We start from the raw sequence: 18,363 nt of genomic DNA, 5'->3' as shown, positions 1-18,363 counted from the left end.
TTGCGGTGAGGCGAGATGGCACCATTGCACTCCAGCCTGGGCAACAAGAGTGAAACTCTGTCTCAGAAAAAAAAAAAAAAAAAAAAAAAAAAAAAGACTAGATTGGGCATTTAGAATGTTAGAGTGAAAAGCAAGCTGCAATTACAGTGCTTCATTTTGTGAAATACTAAATACCATCATTATCCTGCTGAAAGAAAAGCTGTTTTAATGATTTTTGATTTTGTCTTTGTAAGAGTAAAATCATGACAGATTGAAATGGACAATTCTAAGGAAAAAATAAAATAAAAGAATACCAGAATGAAAATACAGAACATTGCATGTTGGTTTCATTCTCTCAGAAGAAACTGAGGCACAAAGAGGTTAAGTATTTCAGGTTCACAGAGCTAGCAATTGGCAGAGATAGCATCTGCATCTGACAGTCTCACTCGAGAGTTCTGGCTATATTCAAAGTGTTCTGGAAGCAGCATATATATGATGATCCACGGGGATGAGAAGTAAATATTTAAAAACATTCCATATTTTTAATCTTTTTATTTTGAGACAGCGTCTTGCTCTGTTGCCCAGGCTGGCATGCAGTGGCGTGATTTTGGCTCACTGCAACCTTCACCCCCTGGGTTCAATTGATTCTCCTGCCTCAGCCTCCTGAGTAGCTGGGATTATAGGTGTGTGCCACCACTCCTGGCTAATTTTTGTATTTTTAGAAGAGATGGGGTTTCACCATATTGGTTAGTTTGATCTTGAACTCCTGACCTCAGGTGATCTGCCCACCTCAGCCTCCCAAAGTGCTGGGATTACAGGCGTTAGCCACCACGCCCGGCCCCATATTTCTACTCTTACTATGCCCTTTATAAAATAATATTATTGTAAATGTTTAAAGCTATTAGTGTAGTAGTACTTACATATGATTCATGGATAACATATATACGTGTGTATATATATGCATCTACATATCGTTATATATGTACATACACATTCACACAGATACATTCACACATACATATATGTGGGTATCACAAAGTATTAGTTAAGTGACTCTAATACTTTGAATGTAATATTCAAAGTATTATTTGAATGTAGATTCTGAAATAATACTTTGAGAATCAGCAGGGTGGGGGCGGGGGTCAGTGGGCAGAGGAGTGAGGATTCCCCCAGAATGAAAGGAATTTCTCATAGACTCATAGTTCAGCCTCATAGTTTCACCACTGACTTTGCACTTAACTTCAATTACAAAGTCCCAGGGAAGAACTCTAGAAGGATCTAGCTTGGGTCAATCACTTTTTTTTTTTTGAGATGATCTCTGTTGCCCAGGCTAGAGTGCAGTGGTGAAATCTCAGCTCACTGCAACCTGTGCCTCTTGGGTTCAAGTGATTCTCCTGCCTCATCCTCCCAAGTAGCTGGGAGGACAGGCATGCGTCGGCTAATTTTTGTATTTTTAGTAGAGATGGGGTTTCTTTTTTCTTTTTTTTTCTTTTTGAGACGGAGTCTCTCTCTGTCGCCCAGGCTGGAGTGCAGTGGCGCAATCTCAGATCACTGCAAGCTCTGCCTCCCGGGTTCACTCCATTCTCCTGCCTCAGCCTCCCAAGTAGCTGGGACTACAGGTGCCCACCACCATGCCCGGCTAATTTTTTGTATTTTTAGTAGACACGGGGTTTCACCGTGTTGGCCAGGATGGTCTCGATCTCCTGACCTCTTGATCCACCCGCTTTGGCCTCCCAAAGTGCTGGGATTACAGGCATGAGCCACTGTGCCTGGCCTAGAGATCGGGTTTCACCATTTTGGTCAGGCTGGTCTGGAACTCCTGACCTCAGGTGATCCGCTGGCCTTGGCCTCCTAAAGTGCTGAGATTACAGGTGTGAGCCACTGCACGCCTGGCCTTGGGTCAATCGCATTGAGTTTGAGTCACGTGTTCACCACTTTGCAGCCCCCACTAGAACCACAGTGATGAGTTTTCAGGCATCAACCAATAGGAGACAAGCATATGTAGATCAAAATAGTACCATTATTACTGGTAAAGATGTTTGTAAATGTGGCTTTATTTTCTCTGGTCAAATTGGCTTTTTAATAATTCACCCTTGCCGGGCGCTGTGGCTCCTGCCTATAATCCCAGCACTTTGGGAGGCCGAAGCGGGTGGATCACCTGAGGTCGGGAGTTCGAGATCAGCCTGACCAACATGGAGAAACCCCATCTCTAATAAAAATACAAAATTAGCCAGACGTGGTGGCACATGCCTGTAATCTCAGCTAATCGGGAGGCTGAGGCAGGAGAATCACTTGAACCCGGGAGGCAGAGGTTGTGGTGAGCCGAGATCACCCCATTGCACACCAAACTGGGCAACAGAGTGAAACTCCATCTCAAAAAAAAAAAAAAAAAAAATTTACCCTTGATTGCCTAGTCCTGGGGAGCTTTTACTGTGTGACCAAGAGCAGACAGGAACACATGCCTGTTCCAGGTGAACAGGTTGCCAAAAGAGAACCCAGATGAAGCTGAACCACCACATGTCCCTTCTTCCCAAACCCACTGTGTTAATTATTTGCCCCATTAATGAAATAGTTGCATTTCTTCTTCTGGGAACATGGTGGGCTCCCTCTTAGAGTGAAGTGCAGGTATGTGACTTGCTTTAGCCAGTTACATGTCATTAGTTGTGACGTGTGTCACCTCCAGTTGGGAGCTTTAAGAGCCTGTGTTTGATTGGCTCCACAAACTCTTTCTCTATTTGATATGGCAAGTTACTGGTCCAGGTGGTACCTGCTTCATTATCCTATGTTCTGGAATGAGGACGACATGGAGAGGAGCCCCAAGACAACAAACAGTGACATGGAGCTTGAGCAACAAAGAAATCTTTGCTGTTTTAAGCAACTGAGATTTCGCAGTTGCTTGTTACCATAGCATAACCTTGCCTATCCTGACTGCTACATTCACCAATCAGATAAGGTGCTCCATCTTCTTTCGGGGAGGAATGAAGAAGAAGTAGGGAGAGAAGTTAGGGGTTTTCTTCTGTCTACCTGGAAATATGAATGGGAAGTAAATGCTTCTTCCTAATACATATTATTAAAATGAGGATGGAGGAGCACTTCCTAAAAGGAAAAACGGATCAGTCTGGATTATGGTTATAAGCAGCAGAATACAACTTTGGTGATGTTTGTAGAAAATGGTGTTTGCGGACAGGATGTTGGATAGTCACCGAGTCTCCAGAAAAGCTGGAGAATTGAGCCCATAAAACGGGCAGGAGTGTGGGAGGTAACACAGTCCAAGCTACCACCAAAAGCACTCCACAGAACTGGTCTGTCAAGCATGCACCATAGATTCACACGACTTTCACCCCCTGCCACTGGGTGTCCTGGTCAGCATGACAACAAAGCCCACAGTGACAGGAATGCCCACAACAGATGCTGCTGCTTGTACCGCTGACAGTGCCACTCCTGGCCCTGCTGCTGTCACCACTGTAAAATAGACTCTCCTCTGTCCCTGCTTTGTGTCACTGGCTCCCAAGTTTAAGTGGGACATTGTGTCTGTTTGGTTGATCCTAGGTCATGTAATTAGATCAGTAGTTGGGAAAGTGAACCTTTGGCTTGTTCAACTTCTGCAGTTGGACCAGGGCTGTCTCCAGACTAGGGCTTTTTTTTGGTGGGGGGGACAAAGTCTTATTCTGTTACCCTGGCTGGAGGGCAGTGGTGCGATCTTGGCTCACTGCAACCTCTGCCTCTTGGGTTCAAGCAATCCTCCTGCCTCAGTCTCCCAAGAAGCTGGGATTACAGGTGTGTGCCATCATGCTCAGCTGATTTTTGTATTTTTAGTAGAGATAGGGTTTTGCTATGTTGGTCAGTGTGGTCTCAAACTCCTGCCTCAAGCAATCCATCTGCCTCAGCCTCCCAAAGTGCTGGGATTATAGGTGTCAGCCACTGTGCCTGGCCATGAGGTCTCTTTAGATCTGGTGGCCCTCTGCTGCTTCCAAGTCATGTTTGGGCCATGAGACTATTTTGGGAAGCTGCCCAAGCTCCTGTATGCCTAGATGCCGTGTAATCATCATTCCCTGGTGTTGGCAGCTTCCCTGACGGTGCTGCAGGGAGCAAGTGCATGTCTGTCTCTGTCCTCTCCACTACTCTGGGGCATTCTTCTCATGCCGGGGGAGATCCCCACTCCTCTGACCACTGTCCGCCTACCCTACTCTGAGGATTTTCCAGGATGCTTTGAATATATCCGGAGTGAGACTGGACAGTTCAAATGCTGGTTCTGTGACTTAGAGCAAATAACTTAGCCTTTGTGCCTCAGTTTTTTCTGCTGAAAAACACCGATAATAGGCCGGGCGCGGTGGCTCACGCCTGTAATCCCAGCACTTTGGGAGATCGAGGTGGGCGGATCACGAGGTCAGGAGATCGAGACCATCCTGGCTAACACGGTGAAACCCTATCTCTACTAAAAATACAAAGAATTAGCCAGGCATGGTGACGGGCACCTGTAGTCCCAGCTACTCGGGAGGCTGAGGCAGGAGAATGGCGTGAACCCGGGAGGCGGAGCTTGCAGTGAGCCGAGATTGTGCCACTGCACTCCAGCCTGGGCGACAGAGCAAGACTCCGTCTCAAAAAAAACAAAAGAAAACAAAACAAAACACTGATAATAACAGTTCTTACCTGTGTTCATTTGGGTTCTCCCAGAAGCAGACCCCGAGACAAAGATTTGAGAACAGGCAGTTAACAGGGAGGTGACCCCATGATACAATAGTAAAGGTGTAAGAAACTGAGATAGGGAAGGGAAGAGAGTCAATAAGGTGGGTACAAAACCAGTTACTACTATGAGCAACTAGAGATTGATCCCACTGGGGAACTCTGGGTGACAGCACAGAGCAGGGTTGAACAAACTGTGGCCTGGGCCATAAAATAAAGTTTTATCAGAACAGCTGCTCCTATTCAATTATATATGGTCTGTGGCTGATTTCACAGTATAATAGCCAAGTGGAATAGTTGTGATAGAGACTGTATAGCTCACAAAGCCTAAAGTATTTACTTATTTCTTTTTAACTTTTTTTTTGTTTTTGAGAGAGTCTCACTCTGACTCCTAGGCTGGAGTGCAGTGATGCGATCTCTGCTCACTGCAACCTCCGCCACCCGGGTTCAAGCAATTCTCCTGCCTCAGTCTCCTGAGTAGCTGAGATTACAGGCGTGAGTCACCACGCCCAGCTGTTTTTTTTTTTTTTTTGGTATTTTTAATAGAGATAGGGTTTCACCATGTTGTCCAGGCTGGTCTCGAACTCCTGACTTCGTGATCTGCCCACCTCAGCCACCCAAAGTGCTGGGATTACAGGTGTGAGCCACCGTGCCCGGCCTATTATCTGGATTTTTTTTTACAGAAAAAGTTTGTCAGCTCCTGATGTAGGACATGTGTTAGAGCTATCCCAACCCAGGAGCAAGGAAGCTAGGGAATTTCTCTGTCAATTCTCCCTGTGTTACTAGTGGATGGCTTCCTTTCAGCTCTCTTCTCCTCCTTCCACCTTTCAGTTTCCATCTTCTAGGCTTTTGCTTATGCAACATCAAGGCCGATGACAGTTACATTTACTTTTGTGGCTATTATTAAGTCTTCCTTGCTTTGTCCATCTGTTGATTCTAAGAGTTGAAACGCAATGAACAGTGTTTACCTTATACATTGTGACTATATAAATATCTTTTGTTGCAGAGCTAGTAATCACTTAGATTACGTTTCCTTTCTTGAACTATTTGTAATTACCTTCTGAAAAACAATGTTTGATACATTCACAAGATGTTATGAAATCTATGTTAGTTGTAAATGATTATAATATAATAAATACCTGGCCAGGCACAGCGGCTCCTGCCTGTAATCCCAGCATGAGCTGTAATCCCAGGCCAAGGCAGGAAGATCGCTTGAGCCCAGGTGCACCACCACACCTGTAGTCCCAGCTACTTGGGAGGCTGAAGTGGGAGGACTGCTCCAGTTTGGCTATGATGGTGTCACTGCACTCCAGCCTAGGTGACAGAGCGAGATTTGTCTCAAAAAAAAAAAAAAAAAAAAAAAAGAATACACGTGCACCTATCACCCAACCGAGGAACTAGACTCTTACTAACAATGCGTATGTGCTTGTGTAACATTCCTCATCTCACTCCTCTGCCTTCTTGAGAAGTAACCATCATATGATATTTCATGTTTACTGTGCCACTGCTTTTTAAAAACTACCATGCACTCATAAGCTTACATAAGCTTAAACAATGCTTTGGTGGTTGAGCTTGGTCATAGGCTCTATAAAAATGGCATCGTATGTACTGTGTAGTCTTCTGGGGGTTACATTTTTCAGGAAACATTCTATTTCCGAGATTCTTCTGTGTTGTGTGTTTCTGTGAGAAATGCTTATTATTAAAAACCCTTAAAAAATCCAGGAAAAAGCTGGGTGCAGTGGCTCATGCCTGTAATCCCAGCACTTTGGGAGGCCGAGGCGGGTGAATCACGAGGTCAGGAGTTTGAGACCCACCTGGCCAACATGGTGAAAGCCTGTCTCTACTAAAAATACAAAAAATTAGCTGGGTGTGGTGGCAGGCATCTGTAATCCCAGCTACTCGGGAGGCTGAGGCAGGAGAATTGCTTGAACCGGCGGGGCACAGGTTGTAGTGAGCTGAGATCACACCACTGCACTCCAGCCTGAGGGATAAAGTGAGACTCCGTCTCAAAAAAAAAAAAAAAAAAAAAAAAAAAAACTCTAGGAAAAACTTAAAAACTAAAGAGGATTCGAGGGAGGAAGCCCAATCCTGACGACACTGGCTCTGTGTAAATGACATTCCCAGCAGGCCCACCACCCCCTCTCCCAGTGCTCTCCCCTTCTTCTCCCATCTTCAAGATTCTGTCTTCTGGCTGGGTGTGGTGGCTCACGCCTGTAATCCCAGCACTTTGAGAGGCCAAGGTGGGCAGATCACGAGGTCAGGAGATTGAGACCATCCTAGCTAACACGGTGAAACCTCATCTCTACTAAAAATACAAAAAAATTAGCTAGGCATGGTGGTGGGCACCTGTAGTCCCAGCTACTCTTGGGAGGCTGAGGCAGGAGAATGGCATGAACCCGGGAGGCGGAGCTTGTACCACTGCACTCCAGCCTGGATGACAGAGCGAGACTCTGTCTCAAAAAAAAAAAAAAAAAAAAGATTCTGTATTCTGACCCAGTGCCCCAACTGTAGCTGCTTGTTCTTTTTTTTTTTTTGAGACGGAGTCTTGCTCTGTCACCCAGGCTGGAGTGCAGTGGCGGGATCTCGGCTCACTGCAAGCTCTGCCTCCCGGGTTCACGCCATTCTCCTGCCTCAGCCTCTCCGAGTAGCTGGGACTACAGGCGCCCGCCACCACATCCGGCTAATTTTTTGTATTTTTGGTAGAGACGGGGTTTCACCGTGGTCTCGATCTCCTGACCTCATTATCCGCCCGCCTCGGCCTCCCAAAGTGCTGGGATTACAAGCGTGAGCCACCGCGCCTGGCCTGTAGCTGCTTGTTCTAAGGATGGCACTCATCCCTGGCAGGGCCAGAGAATGCTTGGACTTGGGACTGAGAGGTCTCCCCTCCAGCAGCTGGAGGTGTCTGATACACAGCTTGGAGTGTGAGGGCCACGTTTCCCACCATGTGGACCAGAGCAGAGGAAGAGGCTGGTCTGCAGAGACAGAGGAAGACGCCCAGGGAGGGGCAGAGACCAGAGCCAGAGGAAGCGCCCTCACAGGCTTTGAATTTCAACTTTCAACCATTCCGGAGGTCCCACTGCACAGGTGACATCAGGATTCATAGTTCACTCTCCTTTTGCTTACAAGGAGAGTTAATTTGGAGAGTTAATCTGTTCCATGATTTGCAGACGCCACTGACTGGCAAGGATGCTTGCCAGGAATTACCTTCTGCATTTTTGCTCTTTCCCTGTTTGCTAGTGAAAGACTGTAAAAACAATTAAAATGATAATTTAACAATATAATTACCAGTTTCCGGGAATTTACTGTGAACTAGTGAGTGCTTTTTGATCATTATCTCATTCAGCACTTTTACCAAGTCTATGAGAAAAATATTGTTCCTGTGTTACAGATGAGTAAACTGAGGCATAAGGAAGGTATATGACATCCAGGTTCACAGGGCTATTAAGAGGAAGACCCGGCCGCGCGTGGTGGCACACACCTGTAATCCCAAGACTTTGGGAGGCTGAGACAGGTGGATCACCTGAGGTCAGGAGTTTGAGACCGGTCCGACTAACATGGTGAAATCCTGTCTCTACAAAATACAAAAAATTAGCCGGGCGTGGTGGCGCATGCCTGTAATCCCATCTACTTGGGAGGCTGAGGCAGGAGAATTGCTTGAACCCAGGAGGCAGAGGTTGCAGTTAGCTGACCAAGATCGCGCCGTTGCACTCTAGCCTGGGCAACAAGAGCGAAACCCCATCTCAAAAAAAAAAAAAAAAGGCAGGGAAGACCCATTTTTCATACCTTTGCCTGTTGGACCCCAAAGCCTATGTTCTTTTTTTTTTAGACAGAGACTCCCTCTGGCCTGAGTGATGAAGGAAGACTGTCTCAATAAATAAATACATACATAAATAAAATTATAATAATTTCAGAAGGCATGACACCTCTAGGACCCATTCTCATCCTACATCCTCCTCTTTCTGGTGCTGAGAAAAAAAGAAAGGAAAAAGAAAAGTCAAAAGAAGAGGGAAAGAACTGGTGGTGATTGCTAGCAGTGAGTAGAGCTGGGAGGGAGGTGAAGGGTTGGGGAAAGCAGTGGGAAGCTCGATGACATCTTTGCAAGACATTTCCAAAGAACAGTGGAGGGAGGATCTTTTCCTGGGGACAAGCTTCTGCTCCTTCCCCCTGCTCCATCAGTGAGCATTTGGGGTTGGGGTTAGGGCAGAGGAACTAGAAACAGAAAAGGGAACTGTCCTAGTCCATTTTGTGTTGCTATAACAGAATACCTGAGGGTGAATAATTTATAAAGAAAAAAAGGGCTATTTGGCTCACAATTCTGATGGCCAGAAAGCTCAAGATTGGGCATCTGTTGAGGATGTCAGGCTGCTTCCACTTATGCTGGAGGCGAAGGGGAGCTGGCTTGTGCGGAGATCACAAGGTAAGGGAGGAGCTGAAACTGTGCCCCAAACAGTTAAATAAACCAGTGATTAACAGACATTTTCGAGTTTACAGGATGGCTGCTAAGAAACAGCTTGCTGAAATGCTGAAAAATCCCTTTGCTTATAACAGAACCGGCAGAAATCAGTGGGAACCCATATGGCTGACTGCAATCTGCACAGAACGAGCTTGCTGATGTCACAGCCTGAATTTCCGCCTGATATTTCATACTAACACCACCAAATTTGCACATGCAACCCATGAAGAAGCTTGAAGAGATAACTGGACATGGTTAAGGACTTTCTAGACTTCTCCTTTCTTTCCACCAATCACCCGCTAATCCCAGAATCCACCCCCTAAACCTTTTCTAATAAAAGTACTGCCTTAAGGTCAGCAAAGGGAGACAGATTTGAGCTGGATTCCTGTATCCTCGTGGGTCAGCTCAAAATAAAGCTTTTCTTTTCTCAAAACCTAGTGCCCCAGTATTGGAGTATTGGCTTCTATGCACATCGGGCAGTGAGCCCTTTTGCTTGGTAACAGTGCCAGGTTCTTTTCAACAACCAGCCATTGTGGGGAGCTAATGGAGTGAGGTCTCAGGGAAGGCATTAATCCATTCATGAGGCATCTGCCCCCATGACCCAAACACCACCCACTAGGCCCTCTCACCTCCTATCACCACCACACTGGGGAGCAAATTTCAACGTGAAATTTGGTGAGGACAAATTAACCATATGCAGACCACAGGAGGGCCTCTCACAGACCATTGCTCATATGTAAAGGGAGGCAGAAGCTGGAGGGAGGTGTCAGATCCACAGTTCTGAGCTGTGGCCTGAGAAACAGGATTTCCAGAAAGAGAGCTGGAGCCATGGGCCAGGCGCGGTGGCTCACACCTGTAATCCCAATGCTTTGGGAGGCCAAGTGGGGAGGATCTCATGTCATGAGGCCAGGACTTTGTTTTGTTTTTGTTTTTGTTTTTTTTGCAGCTGAGCTTCACTCTTGTTGCCCAGCCTGGAGTGCAATGGCGCAATCTCGGCTCACTGCAACCTCCGCCTCCTGGGTTCAAGCAATTCTCCTGCCTCAACCTCCCGAGTAGCTGGGATTACAGGCATGTGCCACCACGCCTGGCTAATTTTGTATTTTTAGTAGAGACGGGGTTTCTCCATGTTGGTCAGGATGGTCTCGAACTCCCGACCTCAGGTGATCCACCTGCCTCGACCTCCCAAAGTGCTGCAATTACAGGTGTGAGCCACTGTGCCTGGCAGAGGCCAGGAGTTTGAGACCAGGCTGGATAACATATCAAGACCCCATCTCTACAAACAATTGAAAAACTAGCCAGGCATGCTGGCACAATCCTATAATCCCAGCTACTCAGGAGGCTGAGGTGGGAGGACCACTTGAACCCAGAGTTCAAGGTTGCAGTGAGCCAACGTTGTGCCACGGCACCCCAGCCTGCGCAATAGAGGGAGACGCTGTCTCTCTAAAAAAAAAAAAAAAAAAAAAAAAAAAAAAAAGGCTGGCGCCTTGGCTCCCCTCCCCCATCTCACTGTGCCCCAGGAAAATTCCGTGGCAGTTAGGGGACCTGGCCTGCTGAATGGGTTGGGGCCTTCTCTTGGATCAAGAGTCTCTTATTAGATCGAGGTCTCTTATTAGACTTCCTCATTCTTTCTCAGACCTCAGGCTGCATGGTGGCAGCTGATGAAGATATCTAAAAGATGAAAAGAGACGATTGAGCCTGGTGAGGGAAGCGGGAGACAGGGGGTGAAGTGGTGCTCAAGATGGATGCAGAGGACTCTGGGAATGAGTTCCCCGGGTCAGAAGGAGAAAGAGACCAACATCAGAGGCCTGGAAAGGAACGGAAGAGTGGGGAGGCAGTATGGGGCACAGGTGAGCTGGGACAAGACGGGAGACTGCTGTCCTCCACCCTCTCCCTCAGCAGTAACAGGTCCTCGAGCCAGCGCCGGAACTCTCCGCTGCCCTTTCAATGGAGAATCACACACAGCTTCCGCTGGATGGCCCAGGTGTTGGCTTCTGAGCTCAGCCTGATTGCCTTTATCCTACTATTGGTCATGGCCTTCTCCAAGAAATGGCTGTACCTCTCTAGGAGCCGCTTCTACCAGCGCTGGCCCGTAGATGTCAGCAACAGAATCCACACATCAGCCCACATAATGTCCAGGGGGCTCCTGCACTTCTGCAAATCCAGGAGCTGTTCTGACTTAGAGAATGGGAAAGGTGAGCCCCTCCACCCCCCATCCCAGCCCAGGCCGCCAGCCTGTCTTGGCCTCAATATCTGCACCCTGGATGTATTCTTGTTCCCTCTCTCTGGTCATCTTTACTTTTTGGCCTGCAAGATGGTTCCACTGGCACTGAGACCTCTGATGATCATTTCTCATCCTGTAGCCTGGCTCAATAGATTTGATTGGTGCAATGGAAAATGTCACTGCTTTTGATAAAACCCAGAGCCAAATCTGTGCTTCTAAGAATGCTGTGAGAGAGTTGGGCATGGTGCTGCACACCTGTAGTCTCAGCTATCCAGGAGGCTGAGGCGGGAGGATTACTTGGGCCCAAGAATTCGAGTCCAGCCTGGGCAACTTAGTGAGACTCCTGTCTCAAAAAAAAAAAAAAAATAAGGCCGGGCGCTGTGGCTCACGCCTGTAATCCCAGCACTTTGGGAGGCCAAGGCAGGCAGATCACCTGAGGTCGGGAGATCGAGACCATCCTGGTTAACATAGTGAAACCCCGTCTCTACTAAAAATACAAAAAATTTGCCAGGCATGGTGGCACATGCCTGTAATCCCAGCTACTCTGGAGACTGAGGCAGGAGAATTGCTTGAACCCGGGAGGCGGAGGTTGCGGTGAGCTGAGACCGCGCCATTGCACTCCAGCCTGGGAAACGAGAGTAAAATTCTGTCTTAAAAAAATAAAATAAAATAAGTTGCGAGGGGCATGGACTCTTAGCTCAAGAGAATCATTCCTTAATCGCCTAATTTACCAGGGAGAAGAGATGGGGGTTTCCTTAGTCTTGTGTACCCAGAGCTTTGAGAGGACTTCTTGCAATGTCCCCTCTCAGGCCCTGATCCCACACATTCTCCTTTCCTTCTGCCTCAGGCCTTGCTTTTCTGGATCATTTTCCTTTTTCCACATTTGGCTTCTGTGTTCCTTCCTTCCCTGAATTCTTGCAGCTGCTTCATTCCTTATCCTTGTTTTTTTTTCTGTTTGTTTCGCTGATTTTTTTAGAGACAAGGTCTCACTCTGTCACCCAGGCAGTGCAGTGATGCAATCATAGCTCACTGCAGTCTCGAACTTCCGGGCTCAAGGGATCCTCCTGCTTTAACTTCCTGAGAAGCTCAGACTACAGGCCCTGGCCACCACACCTGGCTCTTATTCTTGTTAGTCTCTGGTTATGCTGCTCCCTCACCCCTCAGGAATTTGGAGTTCTTAGTTCCTGGGGATAACCAGAGCTTTTGACCCTTATTTCCACTTTTTCACTCTCCTTAGCATGAAAAAAAAAATCACACAGCTATTATTTTCTGAAAGTATTACATGAATATGAAAGTATTCATATAATGAATTATGAAAGTGTTATCTCCTTATTATGATAAATTTGGGGAAACAAAAGCTGTCCTTTATTGTATACTTATTCCATTTGTTCAATTTAGTCCTCAGTCAACCCTAAGGAATAGGGATAATTATCTCTATTTTAGAGATGAGAAAATTGGGACTCAGAGAGATTAAGTACCTTGCTCAGGGTAATAAGGCTATTAGATTGAACCAAAAGACATGCTAACATTTCACTGCTTTTCACCTACAAAAGGAGCCATTTCATATGGATCAACTTAATAATGGCAGGTTTGGAATTGCAACTCAGGTGTGCCTGGCTCTAAAACTCACGTAGGCGCCTTGCTCTATGGAGTTACTCAAAGACAGCCAGGCTTTTTATTTTTATTTATTTATTTATTTTTTTGAGACAGAGTCTTGCTCTGTCGCCCAGGCTGGAGTGCAGCTGTGGTCTCAGGTCACCCCAACCTCTGCCTCCCAGGTTCAAGCGATTCTCCTGCCTCAGCCTCCCAAGTAGCTGGGATCACAGGCGCCCACCACCATGCCCAGCTAATTTTTGTATTTTTAGTAGAGACGGGGTTTCACCATGTTGGCCAGGCTGGTTTTGAACTCCTGACCTCAGGTGGTCCGCCTGCCTTGGCCTCCCAAAGTGCTGGGATTACAAGTGTGAGCCATCGCGCCCAGCCAAGTGTGTGTGTGTGTGTGTGTGTGTGTGTGTGTGTCTCTCTCTCTCTCTCTCTATATATATATATATACTTTTTTTTTTTTTTTGCGACGGAGTCTCACTCTGTCCCCCAGGCTGGGATGCAGTGGTGTGATCTCAGCTCACTGCAACTTCGGCCTCCTGGGATCAAGCGATTATCCTGTCTCAGCTTCCCAGCAGCTGGGATTACAGGTGCGTGCCACCACGCCCAGCTAATTTTTATATTTTTAGTACAGATGGGGTTTCACCATGTTGGCCAGGCTGGTCTCGAACTCCTGATCTCAAGTGACCTGCCCACCTCGGCCTCCCAAAGTGCTAGGATTACAGGGGTGAGCCGCCGCACCCAACCCCAGTTGTATATTTTTAAAGAGACAGGGCCTCCCTGTGTTGTCCAGGCTGCTCTCAAACCCTTAGGCTCAAGAGATCCTCCCACTTCCGCTTCCCAAAGTGCTGGGATTACAGGTGTGAGCCACCGTGCTCGGCCTTGATGGTTTTTCACAAATCACATTTAATTAGCAATTCTTTGTGTTGAGCTTTATATGTTTATCAGACATTTTTACTCCTTCTTTGGAGAATTGCAGTTTAAGTCCTCTGTCCATTTTTTCTGTTGAGGTATTCATTTGCATGTGGTTGAGGTTTTCAAACAATATCCATATCAAGGATCTTGGATTATTTAAGAAGTGAAAACAATATTTCATTGTTATTTCAAATGTGCATTTCTCTGATTATTAATGGGCCTGTACGTTTTCCTTCTGTCTTTTTTGTTTTTTGTTTTTCGTAGGTGGAGTCTCACTCTGTTGCCCAGGCTGGAGTGCAGTGGCTCAACACAAACTCCGCCTCCCAGGTTCAAGTGATTCTCCTGCCTCAGCCTCCGGAGTAGCTGGGACTACAGGCACGCACCACCATGCCCACCTAATTTTTGTATTTTTAGTAGAGACGGGGTTTCACTATGTTGGCCAGGCTGGTCTTGAACTTCTGACCTTGTGATCCACCTGCCTCGGCCTCCCAACGTGCTGGGATTACAGGCGTGAGTCAGGGCGCCCGGTGGTACATTTTCTTGTATTTGCTTATCTGATTATGTTTCATCTTTTGTAAATCCTTAGTTGATCTTGTTTGTCATTTTCCCCAGACAGTTTTAAGCTGTGGACAAATCAGCCCATGTTTAAGGTGGCTAAGATAAGCTTCAACCTGACCCTGGGGCTGGGCCTCGTCCTCACCATCTGGTTGCACCTACCCTACCTGCCCGCTGTTCAGAAATTGCCCTTTGTCGGCTTGGTCGGGACCATCTTGAGCTTCTGTGAAGGTGCCTCCTAGCTCTGGAAAGATCCTTTGTTTTCCTCACCCCCATCTTCCTGGGCGCTTCTCCCTCTTCTTTGGGGGTGGTATGGGGGTTTTGTGGGTGGTGGGAGAACAGAACCGAGAATCGAGTTACATCATTTCCCGGTCACAGGAGAGGTATAAATGGAGGGGTTGACTCCTGGAACCTCAGGGACCAGTCACTCTGTGCGTGGTGATGTGGTTTGTGGCTGTAGCCCAGCAGATGAGGAAGAACCTCCCGTGGGACTCTTGTAGGACAATGAGACCCTCTGCTTCCTGTCTCCTAGTCACCTTCATCTTCTCCACCCTCATGCTGTTCCCCATTAACATCTGGATCTTCGAGGTGGAGAGGAACGTATCCATCCCCATCGGCTGGAGCTATTTCATTGGTTGGCTGGTGCTTATCCTATACATCACCTGCGGTGAGTGGCCAGAGGGCCCTGGGGGAGGGAAGGGACATGGGTAGGTTAGGGCAGGGAAAGCGTGGAGGGAAGAGGCTGGCGATCCCCAGGGCTAGATTTTTAGGGTCTTATCTTCCCTTTGGTTTCACCCTGCTTGTCACTTAACCTCCCAGTCACAACTTTCCTCTCCCCTGTCCCTGTCCTTTCCCAGCGATCCTTTGCTACTTCAACTATAAAAGTTTCTGGAGTCTGATTCTGAGCCACCCCAGTGGCGCCGTGTCCTGCAGCAGCAGTTTCGGCTCAGTAGAAGAATCTCCAAGGGCACAGACGATCACAGACACCCCCATCACCCAGGAGGGAGTCCTGGATCCTGAGCAGAAGGAGACACACGTGTAACCTTTTCTGAACTCCTGGCACCAAGTTCTGTCCATTCATCTGACCCCATCTCCTCATCCTCCCCCTAGCCCTTGAATAGGTTGGTCCTCATCATTGCAAGGAATGAGAAAGGGAGGATTTTGCACTCCTCTGCTTTCTCCCTGCCTTGATTGAGCTTGAGTGATGTGGAATAAATTGTCCGTCTCTTCTTTCTCATATCTGGCTGTTGTTGAGGCAAGCTAGGGGAGGAGGGAGAGGAAGGGAGAAAGAACAAGTTTGTTTTCAAGTTCTTCCTGCCCAGGAGCCTTTTGGCACCCGTTAGTGCCTAAACCTGCCCAACCTCTACCAGGGCATACTTGCACATGGGCAAACACCTCTGGAGAGCTAAACCTCTTTTTACTTTGTTATCCCTGACCCAACATTTGCTAGTTAGTGGGTGGAGGAGGTAGAGCTGATTAGGAGAGAGATATCCCTTGCCAACTTGTTGGCTTAAGCATGGTGAAGGATTCAAAAGCCAAATGGCTCAAAGATAAGAGTCAGGTTAAACAAGGAGCACCACAGCACAGGTGGTCAGCCCGGGTGTGTGTCCTGGGCAGCAGTCCCACCTTCTGTGTCCAGCTCCGATGACAGACCACATAGAGCCTGTGCCCTGGAAACCACCACTACCACCGTCCCCCGGGCTGCTATAGCTTTCCACCCAAGCCTCCCACACCCTCCACCATGTAACAGCAGGAACAAAACATGGCAACAAAGGAAAGCATTAGGGTTAGGTCCTAAGACCAAAAGGTAAGTTGCATATTTGGGTTTTAAAGCCAGCTTGGGGAGTGCTGGCAATGCCCATCAGGCTTTGGACACGTTGCCCAGAGAGGCCAGCCTCCTAGGAGAGCATCCATAGCTGATCTTGGTCATGTCTATCCCTCCAGATGAAACCACAATACATCCTGCTGATTGGTAGAGCCCAGTGGTCTGTTTTGACAGGGCGCTGATGGGTGCGTTTACAATCCCTGAGCTAGACACAAAGGTTCTCCACGTCCCCACCAGATTAGCTAGATACGGAGTGTCGATTGGTGCATTCACAAACCCTGAGCTAGACACAGGGTGCTGATTGGTGTGTTTACAAACCTTGAGCTAGATACAGAGTGCCAATTGGTGTATTTACAATCCCTTAGCTAGACATAAAGGTTCTCCAACTCCCCACTAGACTCAGGAGCCCAGCTGGCTTCACCCAGTGGATTCTGCCCCGGGGCTGCAAGTGGAGCTGCCTGCCTGTCCCGCGCCGTGCGCCTGCACTCCTCAGCCCTTGGGTGGTCGATGGGACTGGGCGCCGTGGAGCAGGGGGTGGCGCTCGTCAGGGAGGCTCGGGCCGCACAGGAGCCCATGGAGGGGGTGGGAGGCTCAGGCATGGCGGGCTGCAGGTCCCGAGCCCTGCCCCGCGGGAAGGCAGCTAAGGCCCGGCGAGAAATCGAGCTCAGCGCCGGTGGGCTGGCACTGCTGGGGGACTCAGTACACCCTCCGCAGCCGCTGGCCCGGGTGCTAAGTCCCTCATTGCCCAGGGCCGGCAGAGCCGGCCGCCTGCTCCGAGTGCGGGGCCCGCCAAGCCCACGCCCACCCGGAAGCCCACGCCCACCCGGAACTCCAGCTGGCCCGCAAGCGCCGCGCGCGCAGCCCCGGTTCCCGCTTGCGCCTCCCTCCACACCTCCCTGCAAGCTGAGGGAGCGGCCTCCGGCCATGGTCAGCCCAGAAAGGGGCTTCCACAGTGCAGCGGTGGGCTGAAGGGCTCCTCAAGTGCCGCCAAAGTGGGAGCCCAGGCAGAGGAGGCACCGAGAGCAAGCAAGGTCTGTGAGGACTTGCCAGCATGCTGTCACCTCTCACAGGGACAAATTGTGAGTAGATCAGGTATGTTAAAAATACATGTATTAGGTTGGGCCGCGTGAGGTGGCTCATGCCTGTAATCCCAGCACTTTGGGAAAATGAGGTGGGCGGATCACTTGAGGTCAGGAGTTCGAGACCAACCTGGCCAGCATGGTGAAACTCTGTCTCTACTAAAGATACAAAAATTAGCTGGGTGTGGTGGTGCATGCCTGTAGTCTCAGCTACCTGGGTGGCTGAGGCATGAGAATCGCTTGAACCTGGAACATGGAGGTTGCAGTGAGCCGTGATCATGCCACTGCACTCCAGCCTGGGTGACAGAGCGAGACTCTGTCTCAAAAAAAAAAAAGCATATATATAATAATATATAACATAATTATATAATATTTGGTTATAATAACCTAATACATGTATATATGTATTAGGTTGAACCATGTATGTTGTGTTAGTAGTTAAATGTGGCAATTTTATATGGTTCAACCTAATGTATATGACTTTATTTATTTATTTATTTATTTATTGAGACGGAGTTATGCTCTTGTTGCCCAGGCTAGAGTGCAATGGTACCATCTCGGCTCACCGCAACCTCTGCCTCCTGGGTTCAAGCGATTCTCCTGCCTCAGCCTCCCTAGTAGCTAGGATTACAGGCATGCACCACCATGCCGACTAATTTTGTATTTTTAGCAGAGACGGGGTTTCTCCATGTTGGTCTGGCTAGTCTTGAACCCCTGACTTAAGGTGATCTGCCCGCCTCAGCCTCCAAAGTGCTGGGATTACAGGCGTAAGCCACCGTGCCCAGCTGACTTCTATTTAATATGAGCCCCTTTTGAGATTCTTGTTCTTACTACACCTGATCAGCAATTGTGGAATTCCTAACCCGGGAAAGATTCCTAACAAAGCAAAGATTCTGAGCAAAGAACATAATACAAGGGCTTGAAAATTAGGCACAACAGACATTCCACAAATCTCTACTCTATCCCACTTTAATCCTCTCCCCAGTAGCTAACAAGGATTTACTGGGGGACTTATGAACTAGTCATCTTGGAGGAAGGGACACCAAATAAA

At 48.1% G+C, this 18,363-nt stretch overlaps 1 protein-coding gene and 1 non-coding gene across 3 annotated transcripts; both read left to right on the top strand.

Moving 5' to 3' along the window:
* The first annotated feature begins 127 nt into the window (after positions 1–127).
* Positions 128–265, top strand: LOC115831618. Its single transcript, XR_004027142.1, has one exon. It is a non-coding gene; the product is annotated as a small nucleolar RNA SNORA69 (small nucleolar RNA).
* A 10,376-nt stretch (positions 266–10,641) lies between these two features.
* Positions 10,642–15,645, top strand: ODF4 (outer dense fiber of sperm tails 4). Of its 2 annotated transcripts, none has more exons than XM_030800055.1 (3): positions 10,642–10,962; positions 14,941–15,075; positions 15,266–15,645. In XM_030800055.1, the coding sequence occupies exons 1-3, from the start codon at positions 10,854–10,856 to the stop codon at positions 15,448–15,450; spliced, it is 429 nt and encodes a 142-aa protein (XP_030655915.1). In that variant the 5' UTR covers positions 10,642–10,853; the 3' UTR covers positions 15,451–15,645. The 2 variants fall into 2 exon arrangements, with proteins under 2 accessions (XP_030655915.1, XP_003274702.2); XM_003274654.4 differs by having other exon boundaries at positions 10,642–11,307.
* Positions 15,646–18,363: the final 2,718 nt, after the last annotated feature.

Source organism: Nomascus leucogenys, chromosome 19 (assembly GCF_006542625.1).
Source record: "Nomascus leucogenys isolate Asia chromosome 19, Asia_NLE_v1, whole genome shotgun sequence".
NCBI classification, from domain to species: domain Eukaryota; kingdom Metazoa; phylum Chordata; class Mammalia; order Primates; family Hylobatidae; genus Nomascus; species Nomascus leucogenys.
The sequence above is the reverse complement of the archived record's forward strand: the minus strand, read 5'-3'. Positions and strand labels throughout refer to the sequence as shown.